The 25,773-nt window shown below is 38.8% G+C and overlaps 1 protein-coding gene across 8 annotated transcripts in view; it reads left to right on the plus strand.

Annotated features, from left to right (window-relative positions):
• LOC106155850 (microtubule-actin cross-linking factor 1, isoforms 6/7-like) overlaps positions 1–25,773 on the plus strand; it is a 59,491-nt gene that overhangs the window by 29,424 nt on the left and 4,294 nt on the right. For 6 of the 8 annotated variants that reach the window (XM_087003075.1, XM_087003068.1, XM_087003069.1 and 3 more), the window contains 33 exons: positions 49–217; positions 900–970; positions 1,466–1,587; positions 1,915–4,246; positions 4,847–5,014; positions 6,582–6,764; positions 6,967–7,050; positions 7,731–8,855; positions 9,240–9,359; positions 9,614–9,940; positions 11,675–11,884; positions 13,128–13,247; positions 13,605–13,710; positions 13,957–14,189; positions 14,563–14,787; positions 15,215–15,484; positions 15,783–15,938; positions 16,180–16,374; positions 16,856–17,155; positions 17,402–17,557; positions 17,911–18,117; positions 19,255–19,371; positions 20,283–20,342; positions 22,000–22,172; positions 22,456–22,615; positions 22,825–22,995; positions 23,166–23,291; positions 23,505–23,648; positions 23,972–24,160; positions 24,370–24,461; positions 24,746–24,878; positions 25,106–25,268; positions 25,532–25,635. In XM_087003075.1, the coding sequence (XP_086859201.1) occupies positions 49–217; positions 900–970; positions 1,466–1,587; positions 1,915–4,246; positions 4,847–5,014; positions 6,582–6,764; positions 6,967–7,050; positions 7,731–8,855; positions 9,240–9,359; positions 9,614–9,940; positions 11,675–11,884; positions 13,128–13,247; positions 13,605–13,710; positions 13,957–14,189; positions 14,563–14,787; positions 15,215–15,484; positions 15,783–15,938; positions 16,180–16,374; positions 16,856–17,155; positions 17,402–17,557; positions 17,911–18,117; positions 19,255–19,371; positions 20,283–20,342; positions 22,000–22,172; positions 22,456–22,615; positions 22,825–22,995; positions 23,166–23,291; positions 23,505–23,648; positions 23,972–24,160; positions 24,370–24,461; positions 24,746–24,878; positions 25,106–25,268; positions 25,532–25,635 (8,511 nt within the window). The remainder of the gene's footprint in view (positions 1–48; positions 218–899; positions 971–1,465; positions 1,588–1,914; positions 4,247–4,846; positions 5,015–6,581; positions 6,765–6,966; positions 7,051–7,730; positions 8,856–9,239; positions 9,360–9,613; positions 9,941–11,674; positions 11,885–13,127; positions 13,248–13,604; positions 13,711–13,956; positions 14,190–14,562; positions 14,788–15,214; positions 15,485–15,782; positions 15,939–16,179; positions 16,375–16,855; positions 17,156–17,401; positions 17,558–17,910; positions 18,118–19,254; positions 19,372–20,282; positions 20,343–21,999; positions 22,173–22,455; positions 22,616–22,824; positions 22,996–23,165; positions 23,292–23,504; positions 23,649–23,971; positions 24,161–24,369; positions 24,462–24,745; positions 24,879–25,105; positions 25,269–25,531; positions 25,636–25,773) is intronic. The other 2 variants (XM_087003070.1, XM_087003071.1) reach the window with 2 other exon arrangements.

The following is a 25,773-nucleotide window of genomic DNA, read 5'->3' on the forward strand; positions in this document are numbered from 1 at the left end:
TTTAGCAAGGAAAGGGTAGTCTGTCTATTCCAATGATCTACATTTTAGCTCGGCGTGCTGAATCCAGCTCAGACACAAGATGTTATGAAATTGCTGAAAGACTCGCTGAGAAAACTGAGGATTGACGAACCCGGAGGAGCTGACCTCAGAGACTTCCTCCACAGTATTCACTCCTTTGCGAAACTGCTCCAAGACTCAAAAGTCGACCAAGACGAAGGTATGATATCCTCTTTTTATGGACTGCCAATAGTTTGATTGGTTGTGGTATTAAGTAGGTCATTTGGTTCACTTTTCTTTCCTTTGGATTCTTTTCAAATATCTTTCATAAGATCGGGCTTAGGTATTTTTCAAGAAGCGACTGACGAAATATTTAAGTCACGGCTCTATTTTAAATATTAAGTGTTGCAAATGCATCGTTTCCAGCAATATATAAGCTATATCAACAGGTATTGATGAATGTCGCTGATGTATAATTGTCTACGTCATGAGAGCATCGGTTGTCATGGCAACTGTTGTCATATTTTAAATTCTAGTTCTATTATATTTTGTCCTTATGTCATCCATATAGAATAGGCATATACCTTCGTTAAAAGCAGTTTTTAAGATGCAAGACTGTTTAAAAGCAGATTTAGATATATGCTGAATATAGGTCCTTAGAAGTAGAGGTATAGTGACTGAATATATAGGCCTCCAGCGACCAATTACCAACAGTTAATATTTTTTCAGCTGAAGTTTTTAACACTTTGAAAGTGGACGCTGATAAGTGCACAAAAATGTGGTCTTCATTTCTTCTGGAATCAATATGGAGTCGTGAATGATAAGCACAGTTGCTTTGTATCGTATGTTTATTTAATTGTGCCTTATTTTTGCTTTAATTTTTTGACATTTATCTATTGTAGGTAGACGCCATTCTGCCACGAAATTTTTTGTCGAGTGGAAACAAGTCGAGAAAATGGTAGACACGTTTGAGGTACGTTTTGAAGCATAGGCGTGCAGTGCAATCAAACAAAATAATAATTGGCCATTTTTAGATCAAATCTTAACTTTTATTTAGAATTTTTAATTGAGTAATAACCGAGGATTGGAATTGACAGATTTTTCCGTCCACCCTTTGTAAACTTTGAAGCTACAAAATAATAGGGTAATTAAAATGTAATGGTTCAAATGAGTCGGCTATTGTTACTGTGTACATGTTTTCGAGTCATGGGCAAAAGAAAAAAGTCCCTTTGAAAGAACAACATTGGCAACACCCATGATATTTCCTAGGTAGCAAACTTAAAAAGAAAAAACTTCCAACACATCAGCTGTTATTAATTTTTATTGGACGCTTTTGATAGTGCACTAAAATACATCAGTCGTTAAAGGCCCTAAGACACTTAAAAAACACCAGAGAACCCTTCTTGTAAGGTTCTGTATTATGTTAGCCGTAATGCATTTACGTCATACGTATATTTGCGATCCCCAGGAGCTGGCCATATATGCCGATGACTACACCAACACCGTGGACAAGTCTAGCAATACCAAGTATTACCTCTGCTTTGATGACGAGGGCAAATTACGTTGGTGCTCTAATGGGTACATCGAGAGGTGAGTGCGTGTTGTCACTCTTGTCTATTTCCGCGATAATTTGATTTCAAGGAAGTTGAGTTCTACACTTCATCATGCACCGAAACTTCGATTTTGCAAAAATGGAAATAATGAAAATGTTTGAGAAGTCTTATTTTAAAATGTGAGATTTGACGGAATACTATCGAAATTTCAATCAAATAAAAACACTTGGGTAGATAGATTTTATTTAGATATATATTTGTTGTCATTTCACTCGTTTTTAACTTATTATTAGGGTCGTTTTGTGTTCTACGTGCACGCAAACAATTTTCCATGCATATTTATTTGGCATGCGTTTCTTTTTAGGATGAAGCACGTTGAACTCGATACGGATATTCCCCTTACCATAGAACATAATGAGGTACAACTGATGATCATCTTCGAGAAGGCGCAGGATGATGACGAAGAACAGCAATCCGATATGATGACGGTGTCGTCTGCTCTAGAAACGATTGAGGAGGAGATGTTCTCGTCTGACTTCATGCGAGAATCTCAGACCTTCTCTATTACTGGTGTGCTGGACCCAAGGACTGATGAGATTGTAAGCATCTTCAGCGCCGTCGCTGATGGTATTGTGGACCGTAAGGATGGAGTATACCGAAATCCTGTCACCGGAGAGAGCATGCCAATACCAGAGGCAATGAACAGAGGTTTTATCATTGTGGAATATGTAAACCGCACAATACTACAGCAAACGTCTGAATCTGGGGTTATTAAGACAGTTAAAACCCGAAGTGGTAAGACTTATAAAATCTCGGCTGTTGTTGACCCACGGAATAACCAAAAACTGAACGCCAATGACGCTATGGACGCTGGGATACTTGACCCCAAGAAGGGTCGCTACATCAACCCTACAACTGGGGAGTCAATGAGCATAGATGAAGCAGTCCAGCATGGCTTTATCTTACTAGCTGCTGAAAACGGTCACGTTTCAGATGAAGATGATTTATTCATCACCCAAAGCTATCTGATCATGAGTGTTGTTGACCCTCGCACGAAGAAAGATGTTTCATTAAAGGTGGCTCTGGCTTCAGGAATCGTCAATAAAGAGCAAGGGGTGTATAAGAACCTGGACACAGGAATGGAAATTATGATAGCCGAGGCTATAATGCGTGGTTTCATCAAGGCTAAACCTATAGATTCCACCGCTAATCACAACTCGGCCGACACTATCACCATCAAACTACGCAAACCTAAGGAGGGACGAAAACAGCCCATTGAAGACAAAAGCTATCACAAATTGAAAGATGAGATGGACATGACCATAGATGGTATAAAAGAATCCGGGGTGGACGGTTCACGGGACCTTAACCTTGAAGAGGCTTTACGGGCTAAGATAATGGCCCTAGAAGCGTTGGAATACGCCACAAATAACGGCGATCGGTACACTCTTCAAGAGGCGGTGGCGATGGGATACGTTGACCCGAAAACTGCCACCCAGATTCTCCGTGAATGTGAGGCTAGGAGTCTCGATAACCCCCTCTCTAGTGGTGAACTAGATCCTCATACGAGCCTTTTTGTCGATCCAACCACGGGGCTAAAAGTGCGCTTCCGCTCAGCAGTTGCCGACGGGTACCTCGATCCCTACAAAATTTACTATTACGACATCCCTGAGCAAAAAGTCAGCAGTCTCGGTCGCGCTATTAGTGATGGGAAATTTAATGAGGACACGGGTCGGTTTATTGACCCCAGCACCGGGAATGAACTGTCAATTACAGCTGCTGTTGAAAAACAACTGATTGACCCCCGTGTGGACTCGGAGGCTATAATGGACCGCACAGACATACTAAAACACCTCGAACCTCACATGGATACCAACATTACCGGGGTTAAACACCCAATTACTAATCAAGACCTATCCGTTAAGGAGGCGGTGCTATCCGGTCTGTTGGACATCCCGGAAGTCGCCTACGTGAATGCTGATCAAGACGAGAGCTTTGGTGTGGCAATCCCCGAGGCCGTGACCTCTGGAAATATAGCCACCGAGACCGCCAAGGAGATCTTCAAGGCCCTGGATGCCATGTCACTTGGAGCCATGCATGATCAGAAACTCCTCGACGAGGACGGGAATTATGTCGATCCTAAAACGAAACAAAAAATGACAATTGAAGAGGCGGTGGATAATGGTCATTTCGATCCAAATTATGTATTTTTTGTAGATAAAATTGGCAATGAGGTCGTCACGCTGGCTGTGTCTATAGATCAGGGGCAGTTTAATCCCCAAACTGGCAAATTTGTTGACCCCTCCGGTCGTGATATTAGCATTTCTATCGCGGCAAAGAGAGACCTGATCAACCCCAGAATCAATCCAGAGGAGTTCATAGAGGAGAGATTCACGCTGCAGGAACTGCAAGCTAAGGGAAAAGCATACGACGACTCCATCCTGAAAATACCAGGTAGACCAGAAATGACTCTGAGGCAAGCTCTTGACGAGAACCTTTTATCTCCGCAAACTGTGTTGTGCTACGACCCAAAGACTGGGACTCTCTCTTTGCCCGAGGTGAACGAGTCTCTGAAGACACTCATGGATATATCGTATCAACTGAAGTGGGTAGGAGAAAAAGAAGTAGAATTGGGAATGCAGAAACCTCCGTCAGAAGATTCAGATGAGCTTAGAAAACAAGCTGACGATCAAGAGGTAAGGCATTTAACTGAAATACACGACATAGAATGGGCACGTCTTCCTTTGCATTTTAATTTAAATTTCCAATATGTAATATAACTGTAGATTTAATAAGGCTTTAACATTCGATGTACGTTGCATTATTTTGATAACATTATTTGGATAGTGGAGTCGGAAATAATCAGTTATTGTGCATGCATTAACGAGTTCACTATAGCTTTGAGGATGTTTCAGATGGTGACCGTTGACAATATATATATATAATTCTTTATGTGATTGCTCCCTACATAATAGATTATAGGCGCTAATAGGTCTACTGTTATTAAAATCAGTGCACTTTGATGCTTTCTGGGGTTACTCTGTATGTTGTTGTTATTTTTTAAGTACTATTTGTTTGCCAGATGATAATGATTTGTCTGCATCTCTCATTTTCTTTGTCCAAAGCAAAATATCATTTGCATTTGGTAAATGTTTGGTATGCTGTCCCAAGCCTTGTGTACATTGTTCTATTGTGCCATATCTATTATTCATCGTTTTTTTTTCTTTCTCCCTGACACTTTACAAGAATCAATAATGATATTTGTACGTCCACGTTAACCATTTTTTCTCTCACAGGATCTTTTGAAAGACGTCGAAAACCACCAGGACCCTATAGAGCTCCTCCTAGAACAGGCGCAAGAGCTCCTGGAAAATGCAAAGAATTCAAGTCGAGACGAGGCATCAGAACATCAGTACCAGAAACTGCGTTTTGCTACATCGGACCTCAAGCTCCGATTCGAAGCGGTAAGTAAAATTTAGTTTGGGGTTCGGGTAATAACATAAATTGAGAAGTTTTTGTGTTGTGATTTCGGAGTAAGAGTCCTAATCGTAAGTGACTCGTGCAATAAACCACCACGTGCCTTGTAGCTTTTACCTTTCTCAATGTTACTTGTTTTTTGCATGAAGAAACGGAAATGGTCTTGTGGTGGAAAATGTTCAAAAACAACTGATGGAGATGTTGAACATGATATTGTTTTACGTAGAATATTTTAGTGTTACAGTGCTGGATTCTGGAGAATGGCTTATATTGTCACTTTTATTCGCTTTTGTGGGGATCCCACCTTGTTGCAAGTGGTGCGCGTGGCCGCGTAGCATATACGATTATGGAATTCCTTGTATTAGATCATTTCCATACATATATATATATATATATATATATATATATATATATATATATATATGCAAAGAGGATCGGTTTTCAGCATGGTAACGGTTCTCGTTATAGTGATATTTAGAAATTTTAAAGAGATTTGGATTTTTATCAGATTAACTTTTATTCATTCTTTTGGTGTGAAAAATAGTGGACCAGATGTACTGTTCACACAGTGCATTGCTACATTTCGTGCATGGTGCTCGTTGACATAAGCATTATGAGGGATAGGGCCTTGGTACGAGCTGAATTATATGTTAAAACAGCAGTTCGTTAACAGGAAAGTAAGATCCCATCGATTTACAGAATGCATGATAGACGTTTAATTTATTGTCCAAGCGATGAAAACTTTGGCAACATGATAAGAAAACATCATCAAAAATGCATGATAAAAATTGTAACCAATATACTAGGCATATACCTACAGTTTAGGCAGAGGGATTGCAGCAAGGTTCTGCATGGCATGAGAGGAAAGGCTGTAGATTTTGAAAATTGTCTCAAACTAACATTTTACTAATTCTATTTCCGCAGAGTGCCAGAAACTTGCAGCGATCTCTTGTTTCTTTCATTGGCTATATTCTGGTATGTGAGACCCATTGGCTGACAAATTGCACTCAAAACTAATCCAACACAATTCCTTTTGTGTCATAAATGTTTTGGACAGTTTCTCGGCGTACCATCTATCTTCAAGTAAACTTTTCTCGTATACGTATATTTTTGTTTGTTATGTCGAAAAAATACTTTTGTCCAGTCCCTTGAATCTTATTGCGATATATTGTGTTATAGAGGCTTTGAGGTGTTAAGTGAAGGAGGAATGTATGTTCATTGAGTCGTTAGGTTACAACAGTGACAAATCATAGGGATCATTCCATCATTCTGATTTAAATTTATTCCGCCAGATATACGTGTACATGTAATGCTATATACTGAACACAGTTAAAATTATGGCTTAAAATTGGCCTTTCAACGAATAACAGCCATTGTGATTGATAATGTGTAAAAAGAAATTTTAGAAAGTTGTTATAAGTTTCACAATACCTTTATGTTATTGATGTATTTTTGATAACTGAAGGAGTGTCCGCATTTCTTGATTTTTTTGGGTGATATTGCATCAAAATATTTCAAAACCATTTGCCTATGAAGCACTTTTCTTTTGTTTAGGTATACAGTCAGGCGGAGGCTAGAATGAAACTCCTGGAGGCTCTGCTGCACCAGCTTCAAGACTTCTACGAGAACTTAGAAAGTTTTGATGAGTGGCTGACCCAGGGAGAACAGACCATTGGAGAAATGCAGAAAGCTCTGACAGATTTAGATAATCTGCAACAACACTCAGAAGCTTTTAAGGTGAGGCGATCGGTTAATCCTGGTCAATGAAAACTTAGGGGTATTTCTGCGAAAATGAAATTGATTATCCGTTTCGTTATTTTCAATTTCAATAAAATATTTTTCCACAAGATTCTATAACCTCTGTTTTATGTATAATGGACTTTTTGCACTGTGCAGTGTCGTTTTTATTTAAAAAAGGAATCGCAATTTATACTTTCAGAGTTTTGCTGATGAGGCCATGTTGAAAGAGAGCAATTTGTCCGAACTAATGAATGAAGGTTCTCAATTCAAAAATGACAGTCAGGTATGAAAGGCATTTGATAGAAGTGATAAACAAGATTTTATTTCGATCACTACTAAATGTAACTGAACGAGTACTCTGATAACGAAACCATGTCTGAACTTTATAAAGCGACTGCAAAATGTAGCTATTTTTGTTTTCACTATGGCTATTATCAAAAGAACATCGAAGCTCACAAATGGCCACATATTCCCACATGAGTCTATTTTCTGATGATGGCTGTAATGTTGTCAGTCGGCAATCTGTAATTGGTAATGTTGTACTTGCGTTCTTGGAATTTACGTATTGATTGTGCTGTCTGCGAAATTCAAGGCGGTCTGGAGGGATATCAGACAATGCATATTGATTCAGCAGGAATAATGATAGAGAAGAGAAGTGGGATTAAGGATGTAAAATTGACACCAGTGACGCGCTCAGTGTTCAGCCTATTCAGTCAGCTGAGCTCGCTTAAAAGTGTGCGTCCACACACATACACTTCTTTTCCAACACAAAATTGTACATAATGTGAAAATATGAAAAACAGTTCCAAATAACTGCTAACACATCAGTAGAACACACATAAAATTGGAAAACTTCAAATGTCAACCTGGCATTGTAATATTATCTGAAAATATATACGATATTCAAAGTGTGTGCCAGTGAAGTATTTAATCGGATATTTTTTTTCTTTTGCATGTTTTTAGGATTATGAAAAAGGACTTGAAGTATTCCGTGAGGGCATTCACCTGCAGAGAGACAACTCGGGGGCCGAGAACGACGAAGCAGCTCGAGTGATCGACCAAGAATTACAAGCCGTTAATGAAAAGTATAAAGCACTGTTAACAAACTGCATGGGTTTGATGGCTCAGCTCACAGATACCGTCGAAAAATGTAAAGAATTCAAAGAAATCCAAGCTGAGCTACAAGACTGGTTCCCTGAAACAGAGGAACAAATTGCTAATGTCAAGCCAGAGGAAGTAGAGCCTGAGCCGGAGAAGATACAAAAAGAGATAGAGCTTTTGTCAATTTATAACGCGGATGTCGCATCACAAGGAAAACTGGTGGACGATCTTAAAAGTGTTGGCGGTGAATTGGTTGACTTCCTAGAAAGCAACGAGACAAAAGATAAAGCACAGGAGATAGCAACAGTAGTTGCTTTAATGGAGGGAAGATACAACGCTATCCAAGACCAATACGACCAAAAGAATGCCCAGCTCAACGAAATGCTCGTGCAAAGCCAGGACATCTCCCATGGTATTGACGTGATGCTAACATGGCTAGAAGATACAGAGAACCGACTTCAATGTCTGCCACCTGTGAGCCTTAACAAGGAAAACCTGAACCAGCAACTCCAGGAGCACAGAGTTTTGCAGTCTGAAATCAACAATCGTAGGACACACATGGAGACACTTGCCAAACAGGCCGAGGGTGTCCCCGGCACCGAAAGTAAACTAAACGAAGCACACGATCGTTTTGAGAAAATCCAAGAGGCGATGAAAGCGCGGGCAGACGACCAAGATGACGTCATGAGTAAAATGGGTAATATTCAAAGATCGGTGCAGCAGGTTGAAACATGGATTGGAAGCACTGTTGGAGTACTAAAGAAGGCCACTGAAATCGGAACTTTCTCCGCTAAAGACAAAATCGAGGAATTGTATCGTCAAAAGCAAGCAAAGCAAACGGATTTGGACGAAATTAAACACACAGGAAAAGAGCTTGTTGACAGCCCAAAGACAGGTGACAAGAACAGTTTAAGAGAGACCATCGCCGACGTCCATGCAAAATGGCACAGTCTGACAGAAATGTTGGTGCAACTCATTTCTATGGAAGTAAGTTGTCTACCTGTTATTCATATTTTTCTTGCATGTTCATATTTTTTCCTGGTCATATCATTTGCTCAGCAGTTGTGTCATTTGGGATTTAAGTGAATGTTATCTATTTTTTTTTTTTCGTGCACAGGAGGCTGCCTCGGGCGAGGATTAGGAAAGATATGCGTGTCAAATTGAACCACAGTACACCTTGGCCTGGCATTAATATGTAGCTGTATATAAGGATCCCTGTGGCTGATATACTAGAATCGTTGTGCAGTGTAGAATGATATTTCAAATGCCAACTCCATGCTGTTTATTAGCTTTTTGGTTGTTCAAGCAATATAGCACATTGAAGTGTATTATTACATACTAAGAATTGTGATTTTTTTCGGTATTTATTAGGCTCTCCAGGAAATCGACGAAGCTGTCAAGTTCTTGGACAAAGCTGAAGCAGAAATTAACACCTCCGACCCAATCAGTATCGAGCCAGAGACTCTTAGTGTGCAGTTAAGAAACCAACAGGTAGGTCACTATATATTTATACCTGATATTGTTTGCGTAGAGGGTTCCACGAAATTCGATGTTCGAAGCTCCAAGACGCGTTTGTCATTGACTATTGCAGTTTTAGTAATAATACAACTCACCTTCATTAGTGACATTTGTGTATTCTCGGTATTCTCACATTGTTGCTGCACGTTTTCTCACACTCTTGCCAATTCTTCTAGATTTGTTGGTGGGAAAGTCATTATTCAAATCTATCGATTTTCTTTTCTTAGGCGCTACATGCTGAATTGGATCAAAAGAAAAACGGAATCCGAGATCTGGTAAATAAATGCAATGTGATGCTCAGAGACACCACCAGCGAAGAGGCTGATAACGTGAAGAACAGATTGGAACAAATTCGAAGCCAGGCTGACTCAGTTTGTAAGCTGAGCGAAGATAGGTTGCGACTTTTAGAAGATGCGTCACCATTGGTTCGTCACTTTAACGACGTCCAATCGGATTTGCGAGTCTGGCTTACCGATGTTGAATCCGAGATTCAGGGACTAGACGCGGCGGGTCAAAGTGCAGACCAGATAAAGAAACAACAAGAGCAAGTCAAGGTAATAGTCTTATTCCCCTGAAGTCATACATTGAGTTCCTTGAAAATCAATACATTTTTCGTATCATAAAATCGCAATGCCAAACTTTGACTCCTTATCCTATTTGTGCTTCATCGGCCGTCTGACTCATTCTTGTATACAGTGAAATGAATCAATATGCTTAACAGTGCTTTCATAAAGAAAGGAAATTGTAAAACCTTCCGAATCGAAATCTCACTTCTCTTCTTGAATACCCTTAACCCCGTTTAGCGCATTAATTATAATAACTGATGACTTCCCCTGAAGACACAAGTATGCAGTGACACTTTTCTCTAATCAATAAATTGGATTCATACCGGGATCTTTTCAGATTAAGGGTAATAGTAGTATAATTAAATTAATTGTTGTGTATCCAATATTAGACCGCCTGTAGAATAGGATAGGACTTTTCACAGCGCTGAATATATTCAAGAGAAAGATGAGATGGAATTATTTAACAGACAGGTGGAATGTTGCAGCATGAGGTCATAGAATCGATACACAAAGGAAGTGGAATATTTATATGAATGAGATCACGTTTTTAAACTGATAACAATTGATGAATCAGTCGAGAAGGATTTAGAGATGCATGAAGTCATCGTTTTGTCTGATTCCAATTTAAAATGAGGTGTTTCTGTCTATACAATCTTTAGGGTTGTATTTTAATATGTAAAGAAGGAACCTTACCTTTGTGACCTTTTAAGTATTAAGTATCATTAATTGGATAAAATCAAAGTAGGGAGGTTTTTTAAATCCCGGTAGGATCCTAAATTGATCCCTGAATCATTTTACAGACTCACATTATCTGTCTGTATTGAATGCATAGACTGGGAAAACGTTTTTTGCAACTTGCAAAACGTAGAACAATTTAATAGATGTAAAAAATACATCGTTACGGATATACCTGCATTTTACATACTTTCAATCGCTTTCTGAACACTCTTTTTTCATTTGACATTACGTATCAAAATGTCTATATTGAATGTACATAAACAAAACGCGGTTCTTGGTGTATGTTTTGTAATAGATAGATCCTATTAGCTTAAATGCGGGAAGCACGGCTTCACATATGCCCTTTTAATCCGTATAAACGAAACACAAACCCAGCCCGGTAATGTATGTATTCTCTTAATCCATATGATTGAAATAAAGATCTCACTTGATTATGTATATATCTGTCGTTTACACTAGTATTCTCGGCTCAGTTAGGATAAGGCTCCGTGACCTGCGGTATAACCTTACATCTCATTTCTCCCAAGATGTCTATTTATGAGCTCATATTGAAGGATTTCGTTGCGTTGAATCAATTTGACTTTCCATTAGCTTAAGAACGCAACGTTTCCTGATGGCTAAGAGTGGAAGTGACGAGGATCAGTAGGATTTTGCGAACTCAGTCCTAGCTAGGCAGCAGGCCTTACTTATGTATAGATACAGACGAACAAAAAATCGATTGTCAGGCTTAATTCAACCAACCAGCTGAATGTTATTTGCTGGAAAATCACTCGGAATAGCAGAGTGACTCGTCAACATGGTCTACAAGGTGCTACGCCGGTAGGGCTGCTTCTAGGGCGGCTTCTAGCCACGGAATCTTAGGAAATGGGCGAGGGGGAGGGAGGCGTGAGTGAGGGACCGGTATTTCATACTTGATATAAAGCTACTAAAATTAACATGGCACGGGTGGATTCATTCCCCAGTTTTGTGCTCTTCTCTCCGCAGAACACCCAACGGTTGATAGAAGAACGTAAGCCACAGATTGAGAACCTGAATGAAGGGGGGCAGGAGCTTATGGGTGTCTGTAGCGATGAGCACGGATCCCAGGTGCAGGACACCCTTCTCAACATCAACAGCCGTTACGAGGACGTTAAAGCCGCCGTGAGAGAGAAGATTAACGAACTGGATGATGCCTTCCGGCAAGCAACATCAGAGGTAGGTTGTACTAAAGTCAACACACATGGCTGAATATGTTGATATAGATACAGGCATTTTAGACTCATGCTCAGACCCACACCCTGATCGCCAAATATTAGATATAATGTTAACGTATATCATAGTCCAGTTTCCTGCTGGTATTATCCATGTTACAAATATAACGGATGCTTCTTGATGTATTAATGTATGTAGAGTGCCTTTGACAGAGAATTACCCTTAAGTGGGAAATATGGTTGATAGACCCAGCGGTTTTGGACTGCTTCGATGAACGTTTTTAGGTTAAAGATATATAGCACCGAATGTACATGTATACAGGATGTACGCTTGATAATCCGTCTTCTTGATTATCGACAATCTCTCTTTATGATGCTTAATGTATTGAAACTGGATTGAAGAGGTATTCGCGTAATATAGGACAGAGCTATATACTGAATATGATCAACATGGTACTCGCATCATAACATTTGCTTTTTACCTCTAAAATCTATGAACATTTATGTTACCTTAAGCGCTGTTCAAGATTAATGCGTGTACCAGAAGTCACTTCTGATCAATAGAGATTATCGTTGTTAGAGAAATTACTTTCAGACCAGAGAAACTAAAACCAGATACAGAATTACACTGTAAATTATCCTACACACGTATGGCTTTACCAAGAAATTCTGGATGTTAGCCACAGAAATCAGTATCTCCTACTTTCGGGCCTCGGTGGGCTTTCATTAACATATGATTACGAAACAATGACAAGTACAAAACAGCCAGTGTTTTCCTAGTCGACCCCTTGAGAGCTTTTACCATGTTTAATTGAATTTTATGGCAAAGATGTTGCTTACTTTATATCAAAGTGCGATTATAAGATTATAAAACATCCGTTTTTATCCACGGAGGACAAGTAATGTCTCTTACTCAGCCTTTGTTTTCTATGACATTGATGTATATTTAATGTTTATTTTTTCACTTAAAAATACTGCGTGTTGGTACAAGAACATCTTCCTGAAATGTGTGCCAGTTTTTCTTGACTGGTAACACCAACAGTGTTCTACTTGGGGTGTAAATTCTGTACAGGTAGATCAGTTTATTAATGTTGATCACGTAATTACTTAGCAACACAATACCAGGCGTTTTAATAAAACTGCGGAGGGAGTTGAAAAATTCTAACAATTATCGATGTGGTGTGTTGCCTAGGGAATAACACCCCGGCTTTCTTTCTGATGATTGAAAAGCTGCCAAATTTCTTTAGGTTACCGATGCACTAGATAGCCTGTCGGAGGAGTTGCAGGCGCTGAACGACCAGATTGCTCATGCAGACCCCGTCCCAACGCGCCCCGAGCCACTCAAGGAGCAGATCGCGGAGTCGCAGGTAGTGGTTGCGATTACGCGGAATAAGGTCCTCGTACAAATAACGAGAGTCATTACTTCTTAGTGATAATTTAGCATAAAACTAAGACAAGATCTGAAGGTGGTAAACTGTTCAATCTGGTTCTATAAGAACTGAAGAATGAATATGTCATTGACGATGCATGTTTCGCATATTAATTATTAACTTTATCTGATTTGTCTGAAATAGAAAGAATGTATTGTTGTTGTAATATTTAAAAAAAAAACAGATTTTCACAACACGTGATAACTCATCAGCAGATATTTTCATTTGATTTAGAATTGTTTAACAAGTTTTAACTACGTGGTTATAACATCTATGTATTGATGTCTATTTTAGAATGTTCTTGAGGATGTTGATCGTCGCAGGGACGCCCTGGTCAACGCCAAAGATGCAGCAGCTGCCTTTATCGCCCAAGTGCCTGAGGAGGACAGACAAGCAGAGGGTAAGTGCCCCCCCCCCCACACACACACACACCGCCCCTTTACTCCGAATCAGAGCAGTTCTTCGGCAGCCTGCCAGTTGTTATTTTTACTGTGCCAAATGCAATATTTTGTCAGTAGTGAGTTTTCCAAATAACCCAGTAAAAGATCTCCTCTTCCTCGTTTTCTGAAAGGAGATCAATATTTTAAGGGTACATTATGTTGTGTAAAAAGAAATAATTGTATTGATCTTTTTTGCCTGATTTCAGCACAAGAGTTAAAGCACAAAATCACTGAACTCGAGCAGCTTCACGATACCGTGAAAGCCGCCGCTAATGTTCGCTCACGCACATTGGAGGAGGCCCTTAATGTGGGGGAACAGTTTTGGGCTAACTATGGGGGTCTTATGGATACTCTTAAGGAACTGCAAGATAACCTGAACTCACAGGATAGCCCCCATGTGGAGCCCGAAAGTGTGAAGGAACAGCAGAAAGAATTATATGTAAGAAGTATATATATTATAAGGCTGTATTGCAAATCACCTTTTGTGTAACTTGAGTTCTACTAAATTTATGTGCATGACAGTTGTAGAGATAATTGAACGCAGGGAATGCAGAATTATTTCTCCCAGTTCAGTTTTAACCATTTTGATCATGCCTGACAGTTTTCGAAAACTCTTGGCAAAGTGGATAATTTTGAATGCTCAAAGGACGTTAAGGACGTTTTATTAACATTTATAAATCTACTCTTTCTCTTGACATTCTAAATTGCTGCTAAAGCGACAAATCTTTATTGGTTGATATTTAAAAATATTGTCATTTGTATTTAATATTATCATCAATATATTTTACCAGTTATAATATTTATCTTGCCAGGCCATAAAAGAAGAGTTTGAGAAGACGAAGACACCAATCCAAGAATGCCGCCAGACCGCCGACTACTTCAGCTCTCTGGTAGGGGAACCGGGCAAGGTAGAGGTGAAGAAAGCAATGGAGGATATGGACGAGAACATGGAGAACCTGGAGGATGGGATCAAAGAGAGGGAGGAGGAGTTAGACAATGCATTTGAGAAAGGGAAGAGCTTTGAACAAACATTCCAGGTAATAGAATCTCTTTTTTTATGCATAGAAACAGATTTGTGAGTAGGCCTACATTTAGCCGTCGCCTGTGTCTGTCGTCGCTGTCGCCGTCGCAGTACACTTTCAGTGTTATTCTACGTACAATGCAGATCTTAACATTCTTTGTTAGAGTTATCTATCTTGTTCCAGAACAACATACGTCACTATATGGAATACCTGATCGTCCACAAATCTTTTTGACAGATGCAGTATTATATGAATAACAGGGATAATCCTTGTGAAATTAGCTACATTTTATTAAATGTATCCCCTCACTATAGGTATATGTTATAAGATTTTCAGTAGGATGTGCTCTCTGGCCCTTTTAGTAAATGGTGGAATCTATATTCGTTTGCCTGTCTTATAAAAGTATTGGTGATATTTATTCATGATTCTTTTTATTTCACAGGACATTAACTCTTGGCTTCCAAAGTTTGAAGAAAACCTTGCAAGAATGGGACCAGTTGCTGCTGAAAAAAGATCGATCAAAATACAAATAGAAGAACTTAAAGTTCTAAAACTTCAAGCGCATGCTAGAGACGCTGATATTGAAAAACTAAACACCCAGGCGGCAGAGCTGAAGGCAATGTCTCCTCTGGCTGCTGATGGGGTATTGGACACCGTGAAGGAAATGAATGGGAGATGGGCAAATTTGGTGAAAGGAATAGCAGATAGAGAGGTATATATCAGGGCTTTTGGCTTGCTTGTCATGTAATTTTCTGGCATCATGTTGCTGTATCAGATAAGAGTTGGAAGGCACATAGCACAAACTCATTTATAATTTGTGCGATAATTGTGTTAAGAACTATTTAAATTTCAAGAAATTACAAAGGCCCAAAAGGAAAACGAAGTTCACAATTTCCCTAGCAACAAAGTCATTGATTATCAGGAAAACGGAACAGCCATCTTGTTTTAATTCTACTTACCACTAAAGCATAAAGTGCAGATCGTAATTTTTTTGCATTTTTGTTATTTAGACTCGCCTACAGGAGTCGCTAGTATCGCTTGGAGAACTGGACCATGCTTTAGACGATGTGATTGGTTTCCTCACTCACGCGGAACAGGTGCTTACTCAACAAGACGATGTCAACGGGGACCACAAACACATAGAAGCATCCCTTAGAAAACTACAAGTAGGCGCTGATTTTAACTTGAACTATAATTAAAAGTTTGCCTAATAATTTTAAGATATACGTTTCTGTTCTGATGTAGTAGTTGGGCCTATATAGTGATGTAAAAAAGAAACTGTGCATGTATTTGCAGTCAGATGCAGATAAGATTTTTTTCTGTCACAGGGGCGCAAAAATTATATACAAAATACCAATAAACCCCTGCATATAATCAAATATTATGACACTTCACTGTACATGGCAGTTACTCCAAAGAGATATCAACAAACATGGCGCGATGGTCACCACCTTAAGTGAAGCAGTGGAGGCAGTGGCAGCCAGGAATGCTACCGGGGCGCCCGCTCTAAAGGACAAACAAGAAGAAATGAACGAGTTGTGGAAAGCCGTCAACATTTATGCATTGGAAAAACAAAATCAACTACAGGACCTGTTGAAAGCTGTGAGTGGCTTATTATATTTTCGTTTAATTATTCAGAGATGATCTGTTATAACACGCTGTATTATGCATCGTTCAAGATAAGGTAATTGAATAGTCTCCAACTCAGTGGCTTCAGTACATCAATGTGTTAATGATGCGCCTGCTTTGAGGCTTGTGGTGGATCCAATGGGTATATAGATTGACGTACGGTCGTGAGATATGTAAATACTTATTTCTTAAGCACATGCAAGCGTTTTTTTCCCTAAACTGCCGTCATCATCTGTTACGTTTCGCGCATTTCCAAATTTCTCATAGCAAATTCATCAGTGTAGTTGGAAATACATACTCCTTATTTATTCCTAACAATTTGTATTAAATTATGGAAAATCCCAATACAGTATTTAAGGTGTTTACCCGACTTCCTCAGTCGCTGAGTCATCGGGTGCCGTTTATGCGGTATCGATTTCTGTGTCTGAAGCGAAATGTCTTCTTTCCTCTGCAGGCAAAGGCTTTTATTGGAGAAGTGGAGGACGTTCTTCACTGGCTTAGAGATTATAAACTGGGACTGAAACGTGTAAAACCGCTGGGCGCACTGCCCGAAACTGCTAAAAAACAGTATGATAAATTCATGACCGGGTACAACCACCTCCATGGTAAGGAGGACCAAGTTAAGATGATCCTTCTCAATGGAGAAGACATGATCTCACGGTGTAAACGCTCAGACGTGATCATGCTCAGGGAAATGCTAGCAAAACTGAGGTTTAGGTGGGACGACACGACCAAGAGGGCTGAAAAGGAAAAGGTAGTAATCATCAGTTTATTAATTTTATTATTGTTATTATTGCTGTTGAATTTTTTTCGACATAGAATTTGATAATGTATTGTCCCTCACCAACTAACGACGAACGTGCAGTGTTCTGTTCTTCGAGCAACTTTTATCTAGTGAATAATCGCATTCAAAAGTCCGTGACGAAACAGTAGCAGAAAAAAATTTGGTCCCAACCAAAATGAAAACTGTACTACATCAATTTCATTTCATCAACAACAGAAGAAAATTGAGATCCACATGCAAGCAGTGAACGATTTCCACGCCTCTCTGAACACCTTCACGGACTGGCTTGCCAACGCTGAGAATGTCTATGCTAGCTTTACCTACCCGAGCAAGATTGTGGAAAGGGTCACCAAACAGATTAAGGACCATAAGGTAATGGAAAGGGGCCATCGATGCTATATATACATTGTTTATTATATTATAATATAATTAAAATATCTTGGTAACATGAGGTTTCCTTTCTTGTCCTCGTAAAACAGAGTTTAATGCTTTGTCTTGTGTGTTCTGTAATTAAAATTTCCACAGGCCTTCTTTCCTTGTTATTGTTTTCTTTGAGGGTGTATTGGTTTCTTTGATGTTCTCGTACATGCTCAAACACATAAAACACACTGAAATTATAATAAACAACAAACAAATTAACTCTTTTGAACATGGGTCATTGCTGTAACAGATATCAAGCTGGAATTGGTTGTTAAGATTAAGACATTTTCTCACTTCTTCCATAGGATGTGTACGATGACTTGAAGGCTCACGCAGGAATCATGCAGAGCACGGACCGCAATGGGACTTACCTGAAATATTTTGGCCGTAAACACGACACGGTTTACCTCAATAACTTGCTCACCAGCGTTCGGCTGAGGTGGAAAAAGCTCGTGCGGCGGACAGAAGAGAGGGGGCGGTTACTCACACAGGCATACAAGGAGGATAAAAGGGTATGGGTGGTTGTGAAAGTTGATAAAAGTATCGATTATTGAGGAAAAACACAGTTTATGTTTCTGAGATAAGTTCAGTGTCAAAAACATTGACCCTTATATTTGGAGAATATATGTTTATCAAAACAAGGGAATTTTTTAATCGATTCAAGCAGGTTTATTCACGAATCATTTGGTAACAATAACAGAGCACAATGCCTCGATTTGGCGGCCAATGCAGCAGTGCAGATGAACACAATCCCCGAGTGTTCACCGAACAATTTTGTCCAATACATCTCGTCGTGTGTTCGATTGCCACTATGATAAACCAGTCTACAGCAGTCACCAGTAGATGTCCTTTGATTTATTGATTGACAGATGAATGTACATTACAAACCTGCTATTCAAGCTGAAACAATTACGACAGACGGCATAGATCAGATAAAATTTTAGGCCTAATTGATAACTGGTTAGTGTAGCACTGTTTCATAAAATCTTTATATATGTATATGAGCGAAAAAAGGAAAAAATTCAATACAGTATCAAGTCCATGACACCGACAGTGATTTAAAAACCGTTCATGCTAATTGTGTTTAAACCTATCCTATTTGCACAACAATCTGCTGCTGTGTTGTATCCTCTGAAACCATTAGTGTATTAACTCCTTTGAGAATTGCAATGATTACCACTGGGTATGGAAGAACAGATTGCTGGCCATAATGGGACAGAAAAAACATCTGTTGTTGAGTAGACTGATATTGCTGTTTTAGAACTGAATCAGTTTGCATATTTCAGCCGAGATAAAGAGACATTCGTTGCTAGAATTTCACCGAAACACTGCGAAACATTGAGAAACCTAAGCACTCAAACCGGAATCTTAGTTGGTTCATATTCTGAAGTACATATGTAGCCTCATATTTTGAGGATGTCAAAATGGTATTTATCTAAGACTTTTAGGTACTATTTTTTGTGGGTGACTTGTATTGAGAGTTATCCGCCTGGCAGGTAATCAGAGATTCACAGGCACGGTTTTGGATCTGAAGTGCGATATTGAACATCATACCTCTCACGATAAATTGCCGTGTCATTGTGACAGTGATCCATGCACAAATAATGCAATCTTTACAATATCGGTGAGCTCCTTTGTCTTTGTTACAGTTTTACGATTCATGGAAGGACCTGTGTGACTGGTTAGACGACACAGAGAAGAAGCTACTCAATTTCTCAGCTCAGAAATCTCCAGCAGAAGTGAAGCAATTTATGGACGACCTAAAGGTAAGATCTATCGCTTAACTGTGATCCTTGTTTATTCTCTTTGAAAACTATTGTTGTAGCCATGAAAATAAACTAATTTTTAATATTTGAGTCATAAAAGTATTGTGGAGACAGTTATAATATTTTTAAGTGGAAAGTAAAATAAGTTATTAACATAATGAAAATAAGAAATTAATTGAAAAGTGACCGAATGAATCATTCAAAGATTTTTTTGTATTTTCTAATCTGAATGTAAAAATTCTGATCTATTATCTTACGGCGGGATTTCATGGTGGTCGGGAACGCCGTCGCCTAAAGTTTTCCAAATACTAACTTGTCTCCAGGGAATTAGGGTGCACTCTTCTACTTTATCACAATAACATACTCAGCAGTTGGCGTGGGTCGTCTCTTGTAGAGTAGCGTAGAATACGGGCCTGAAACTTTGGGCATTTCTGCTACACACACACATGGCGCACATCTTCTGGTTAGCAGCTGTAGGTTGCTGTGATCAGTCGCTTACTTTGGGTGGCGTGCGGCTCTATATTTAAGCTGCCTCTTTGAAAGTAGCTAACGTGTACCTGAAAACACACTTCCAACAAGACAAGGAATGAGTTGTTTATGATTTACTATTCTCTTCGAAAAGGTTTTAGTAGTCACTTGTCCACCTTGTGGTCCGGGCAGTCTTTAAGTTAAAACTGCAATTTTTGAAAAAAATTACATGTATGGTGTACTTTTGAACGTTTAACACTAGGTACAGAATCCAGTGTTGCCCTTTAGATGGAAGTTCCCGTTTAAATAAAATATATATATATATTTTTTTTTTTAATAATCAACTTGGGCAATTAATCACCCGCTCCTCTTTTCCCTCCACTCGCATCAATTCGCCGCTATGCTTTCGCAGCTTTTACTCATTCACATGCTTCCTAACTTAGCCTACTCATAAACTAAAGAATGGGAGACCAATGTGGAAACAGATTCAGTTGGAACGACTTGTAAGTCCTTATCATAGTTGTAACCGGCAGGAAAAAAACAGGCAGATTGCAGGGAGACTGTCAGGAAATAATGAACACATTTTGATGAGATCGATTTGGAACTCTCTGTGTTATTACTTCGTTAATTGGGGAATGCAATTTGAGCATCGTATCAATCAAATTAGCCCTAAAAGCATTTCAATACTTTGAGAATTAGGGTTTTATTTCCAAATGTCAAGGGAAGTCTCACCTTTAAAAATACCGGGTTTTTTTCCTGCACGTGGACCACAATTTACTTAGCGCACCCATCTTCATGTTCAACACCGTGAAACTGCATGTGCCTCACCTTTGTTCAGGCTTCGTACTTTGCTCTGTACCTATAATACTAACACTCGCCTGTATGTATGTTTGTGAAATTGTATGTTTTCTTGTTGTCATGTTCTAATTGTATTGCCGCATATGATGTTATATTGTGCTCGTGCAAGCTCCCTGTATAACCTTTGCGTTTTCCATTTGCCATCTACTACACCATGATGGAGTGCCTGGACGAAATCCAGAGGATGTAACTCATTTTATATTTTTGGTATGATTATCTTTTATAAATCACTTCATAATAAGGTGTTGGTTGATTTAGAATAATTAAATAATTGAGAACAATATTCACAGTTGTGACATGAATATGCAAAAAGTTTTTGTGTGATTAAGAAAAAAATTCCCAGAATTCAAATACTTAAAACATTAGTGATGAAATTATGAAATCAAGATAAAAAGCTGTCGTCTACCTTTAGAATTTAACCTCAAATGTCGACCCAGATTTAGATTATCATGTATCACTGGGTGGCAGTTAGTTGACGACGACAGCTGTGGATATTGTTGGTGTGATGAATTACCTGTACTGTTGACACAGATATATATAGCCGTTTGAATATGTACAGAATGCCATTTAGCCAATATTTTTTAAATCCGAAGGGCAGTAGAGCCAGCAGGTAAACTTTGTTGTATAACATATATTATTCAGTTATTTCTATTTTGCTTTTATTCCTTACTGCACGTTTTTGTGTGACTTATGCAGTTAGCTTTTGTGCGTCTAATTTGACTTTGCAAAGTTTTGCGATGCCTTTGGTATCTGCATCACTGTTTTTGCCAGCGTTCAACTTTGTTGGTTCTGCATTAAATGTTTGCGGCTATTGCCTCTAGAATAAGTTGTCACGGGTATTGATCATGGTCTTGCGCTCTATAGCATGTTGTTCAGAGAAGACATATTTTTTCATATAAGAAGTAAATATTCACCATGGTTTAATAATAATTGATTTTCCAAATATTTTAACTGTACAGATTTTTATAACTACTACAATTCAACCATGGATGTTCATAGAGTATAAACATCTTAAGAATTTAAGATATGTATATGTTCATGTATATCATAATACGTATATCGATTTAATGATTGGCGTACTGTAGAGCTTTTCAATGAAATCGTTTAAGGTGCAGGTTTAAAGTATGGCAACCTCCATATTTGTCGTGATCAGCTGTGGTCAATAGGTATAATATGGTTTTGTCACACAGACTGTCGCCAGAAATCCCATTTCACTACATCCTCACATATTCACAAAATTATTAATGGCAACGATGTTTAAACATGTCTTTATCTCCATTGTACCACTATCGTCTGCTCCAGCATTATGAACATCAGATTAGTTCCAAGCATCCACAGTACTACACAACAACAAGGTTAGGCAGAAATCTAAAGGACAGGTGTACCAGGAATGATCAGGACAGGGAAACGCTGCAGGAAATGTTAGATGAACTGAAGAACAAGTGGACGATTGTCAGATCTCTGGTTTCTCAAAGGTATGCTGCCGTGAACTGTGAACTCTTGAGTTCATGTAATGTACGCAAAGGGGATACTCCCCCATACAAAGCTTAGATGAAATAAAAATTATACAGTTTTAACTGATTTCAACATTTTAAAAGATTCTTGGGTACTGAAAAACATGACTGCTGAATATTTTCTCATGGTTTCGTATTATATATCTTTATATATGTCTTTTGGGTGAATTGTTAATTTTTCACTATGAATCCTTGTGATTAAAAAGAATCCACTTTTTGAAGAATAATGTACATTTTTACCTAGGCAAAGCAAACTAGACGAGGCTCTCCTGATGTCTGGTCGGTTGTCAGACGCGCTGCAGTCCTTAATGGAGTGGCTGACACGCGCTGAGACCGCTCTCACAGAGGATCAGAATGTAGCCGGAGATATAGACACTGTAAACATTCTTATTGAACAGCACAAAGTAAGTGACTCAATTACTCATTGTAGTTTGTAAATTAATATTTCATTCCATCAAATGACAGAACTTATATTATATTTTTATGTAGTTCATCTGAGGAAATGAATTGTGTAGACATATTTTTCGGGTATAAAAATGGTGTTGTACTAGCCATCTATCGGAGTAATGAAGTCGCCTGTCCCAAGTAACAAAATTGAGTCCCCTTTCTTCAGTCATTCCAACAAGAACTCGATGCCAGACAGTCGACAATAAACACTCTGAAGGATTCGTCCCACGGGGACCCAGCCCTCACCTCGCAACTAGAGCACCTGGACCGCAAGTGGGAAGAAGTGAACCACCTCAGTAATATGAGAGAGTCGAGGCTGCAAGATGCCCTTAAACTAGTACGTTCAGAATCTTTTTTCCTCATAGGTTAATGTGAGGTATGAAGACGTGAAAAGAAATGAGATATGACAGTGTTCATTTGACGAGTAATAATTATTTTAACCTTCACGTATATGTATTCAAACAAGGAAATGCAACAACTTACTTGTTTTTTTACCTATCCTACAAGGCTGAGGAGTTCCAAGAGGTGGTCCATGTGATGCGAGAGTGGCTCCCTCAAGCGGAAGCGGAGCTCAAGGTCCGGGCGCTGCCTGAGGACGAAGTAGAAATCGTAGAATTGATAGAAAGACACGAGGTATGTGTTATAATTCAACTTATTCGAATTGAAGGAAAAGACTTAAAACACAGTGATTAAATGTGTTTAAATTTTAACAAAAATGCAGAGTCAGTCTTTTCATTTGTAAGGTCTATTCATTTGTAAATTTCAGAAAAGGGGATGCTTCAATTTTGTGGACATAATTTGAGTAATACAAGCCATAAATAGTGATCCTATTTTTAATATACGCAGGCTTTTATGGAAGAACTCACTGGCAAAAAACAAATTATAGAAAGAATAAAGGAGCTGTCTGATGAGATTCTACAGAACTGTCACCCGAACGCTGTGCGGTTTGTGAGGTATTACCTGACTATCACCTCCACGAGATGGGAACAGGTGAGCAGACGACATTTCTTTGACCTTTTAGCTCAAACATTTAATGATTTAACATTGGTACTATATATAAAACGAAAAAGTGGATGGAGAAGTAAAACTGATCTGATATTGGGATACTCAAGTACGTGAGACCCCAGTATTCAAACTTGAGTTTCCACGACAGTGAATTTCTAACATCACAACCAGAGGAATGTTAACTGCAATTGAATTTTTAAAAACGAAGGGAGTTTAGGGTACCGTGTCCTATAGTAATCATGCCAAATCTTGTGACCATATTGAACTCCTTGACAAATGTGTATAGATCTAAGTTATGTGCTATTTAGGCCCTTACCCGAGCAGAGAATAGAACTGTTAAGCTACAAGAGGCTCTGAAAAACATCCGTGGTAATGCCGCCCTGCTGGAGGAGCTCTTAGCCTGGGTCACGGAGGCTCAGGCCTTGGTCTCCGCCAAAGAGAAGGACCCTATTCCCGAGGACATGACAGTCGTGGAGGCCCTGCTCAAAGAGCACGTGGTAAGTGTTTTATTTTTCTAGAGGTCTCAAATAGTCTCGCGAGATTTTGTAAATGAATGAAACAAATAGGAAATCGAGTTTGACGACTTTTGCATGGCTAGCAGCCTTTAAAGAAAGAATGATGCACAACGTTTGTCATGTCAATGAAAAACTTTTTTTCATTTATTCGTATCAGAACAAGTCACATTCAGTAATATTTATTTTTTTAGGAATTTCATGAAGACCTAGTGTCAAAGAACACTGATGTAGAGCGTATTGCAAATATGCCGATACGTGGCTACAAGCGAAGGGAGAGCAAAGGGTAGGTTTTGATACCTGAACCATGTGTTCGTTGTATAAAGAAAAAGTGTGTATCTCTGCTGCATGTGATTTATATAAACATACTGTTGGGCCACTTGGTTTTTAGCGCATTTAAACTGCTCACTGCTTTGACCAAATAAAATATTGGAGTAGCTTTCTTCTTTTTCTGCTCACTTTCCAAATTGTCGCATTATTTTCTCTATAACTAAAATTTGATCTTTAACTTTCAAATTTAATAGCCATATCTACCGAGCAGTATTAATCAGCGTATTATTTATTTTGCAGTGCCAAAACCCCAGAGGCGGAGATGATCCAGAATCCTCGGCTGACCACACTACAGAACAAATGGCGGGCAGTATGGAGAATGTCGGTTGAAAGGAAGAAAAAGTTGCAAGATCTCTACGAGCATTTGTTAGAGGTAATATATTTCATTGATTCTGCTTTCTATAAATCCATCAGGATTTTTTTCACTTTTGTTGAACGGTGATCAAGATGAAGATTTGGCGTAACTTGTTAAGTAGCTTCCACTGTGCAAACAGATGATACCATGAAGATAGGATATTTGATGATTGATAAAGTAATAAAGCCAAATGGAAATGTATAAATTTCCCCCTTGTAAAAACAATGCTTTACTATATTTTGCAGTTGGAAAGCTTCAAGAACTTTGATTTTGATCTGTGGAGGCAACGGTATATAAACTGGATCAAAGCCAAAAAGTTCAGGATAACAGATTTCTTCAGACGCCAGGACAAGAAAGGTGATGGATTGCTCCCCCGGGCAGACTTTGTAGATGGCATGATGAATTCAAGTAAGTGGTTGACCTGAGGGTCTTCCCCTTTGTCTGTGTTGAAATTAAAAGCAATATGTCATTTACTAATGCACACGTGCATATCTGACATTTTGGTTAGAATGAAACATTCTCAACCCTTGGAAACTCTTACTTAGGTTATTACTAATTGTTCGAAATACTGATTAACAAATGCAGTAGGGGTGAAACATTTTCGTTTTCTCTTGTTATCATTTAGGCCCACTCCAAATATTAAATTAATCACATTATGTTAACATTTTCAGAATTCCCCACCACCCGCACAGAACTGAATGCAGTATTTGACATATTCGACAGAGATAATAAAGGGGAGATAGACTACAGAGAGTTTATTGAAGCGCTGAATCCAGTAAGTATTCGACCTTAATATATGCGCATATAATCAAGCATCATCTGGGCATTCATTGTATAAGTAGGCCTATATACACATTATTATGTTAAGTCCTTGGTTAAAAACGTTTACTGGTTTATAATGGCAATAAGTTTC

The sequence above is a fragment of the Lingula anatina genome, chromosome 2 (assembly GCF_051362555.1).
Source record: "Lingula anatina isolate TDL-2025a chromosome 2, LinAna3.0, whole genome shotgun sequence".
Taxonomy (NCBI): Eukaryota; Metazoa; Brachiopoda; class Lingulata; order Lingulida; family Lingulidae; genus Lingula; species Lingula anatina.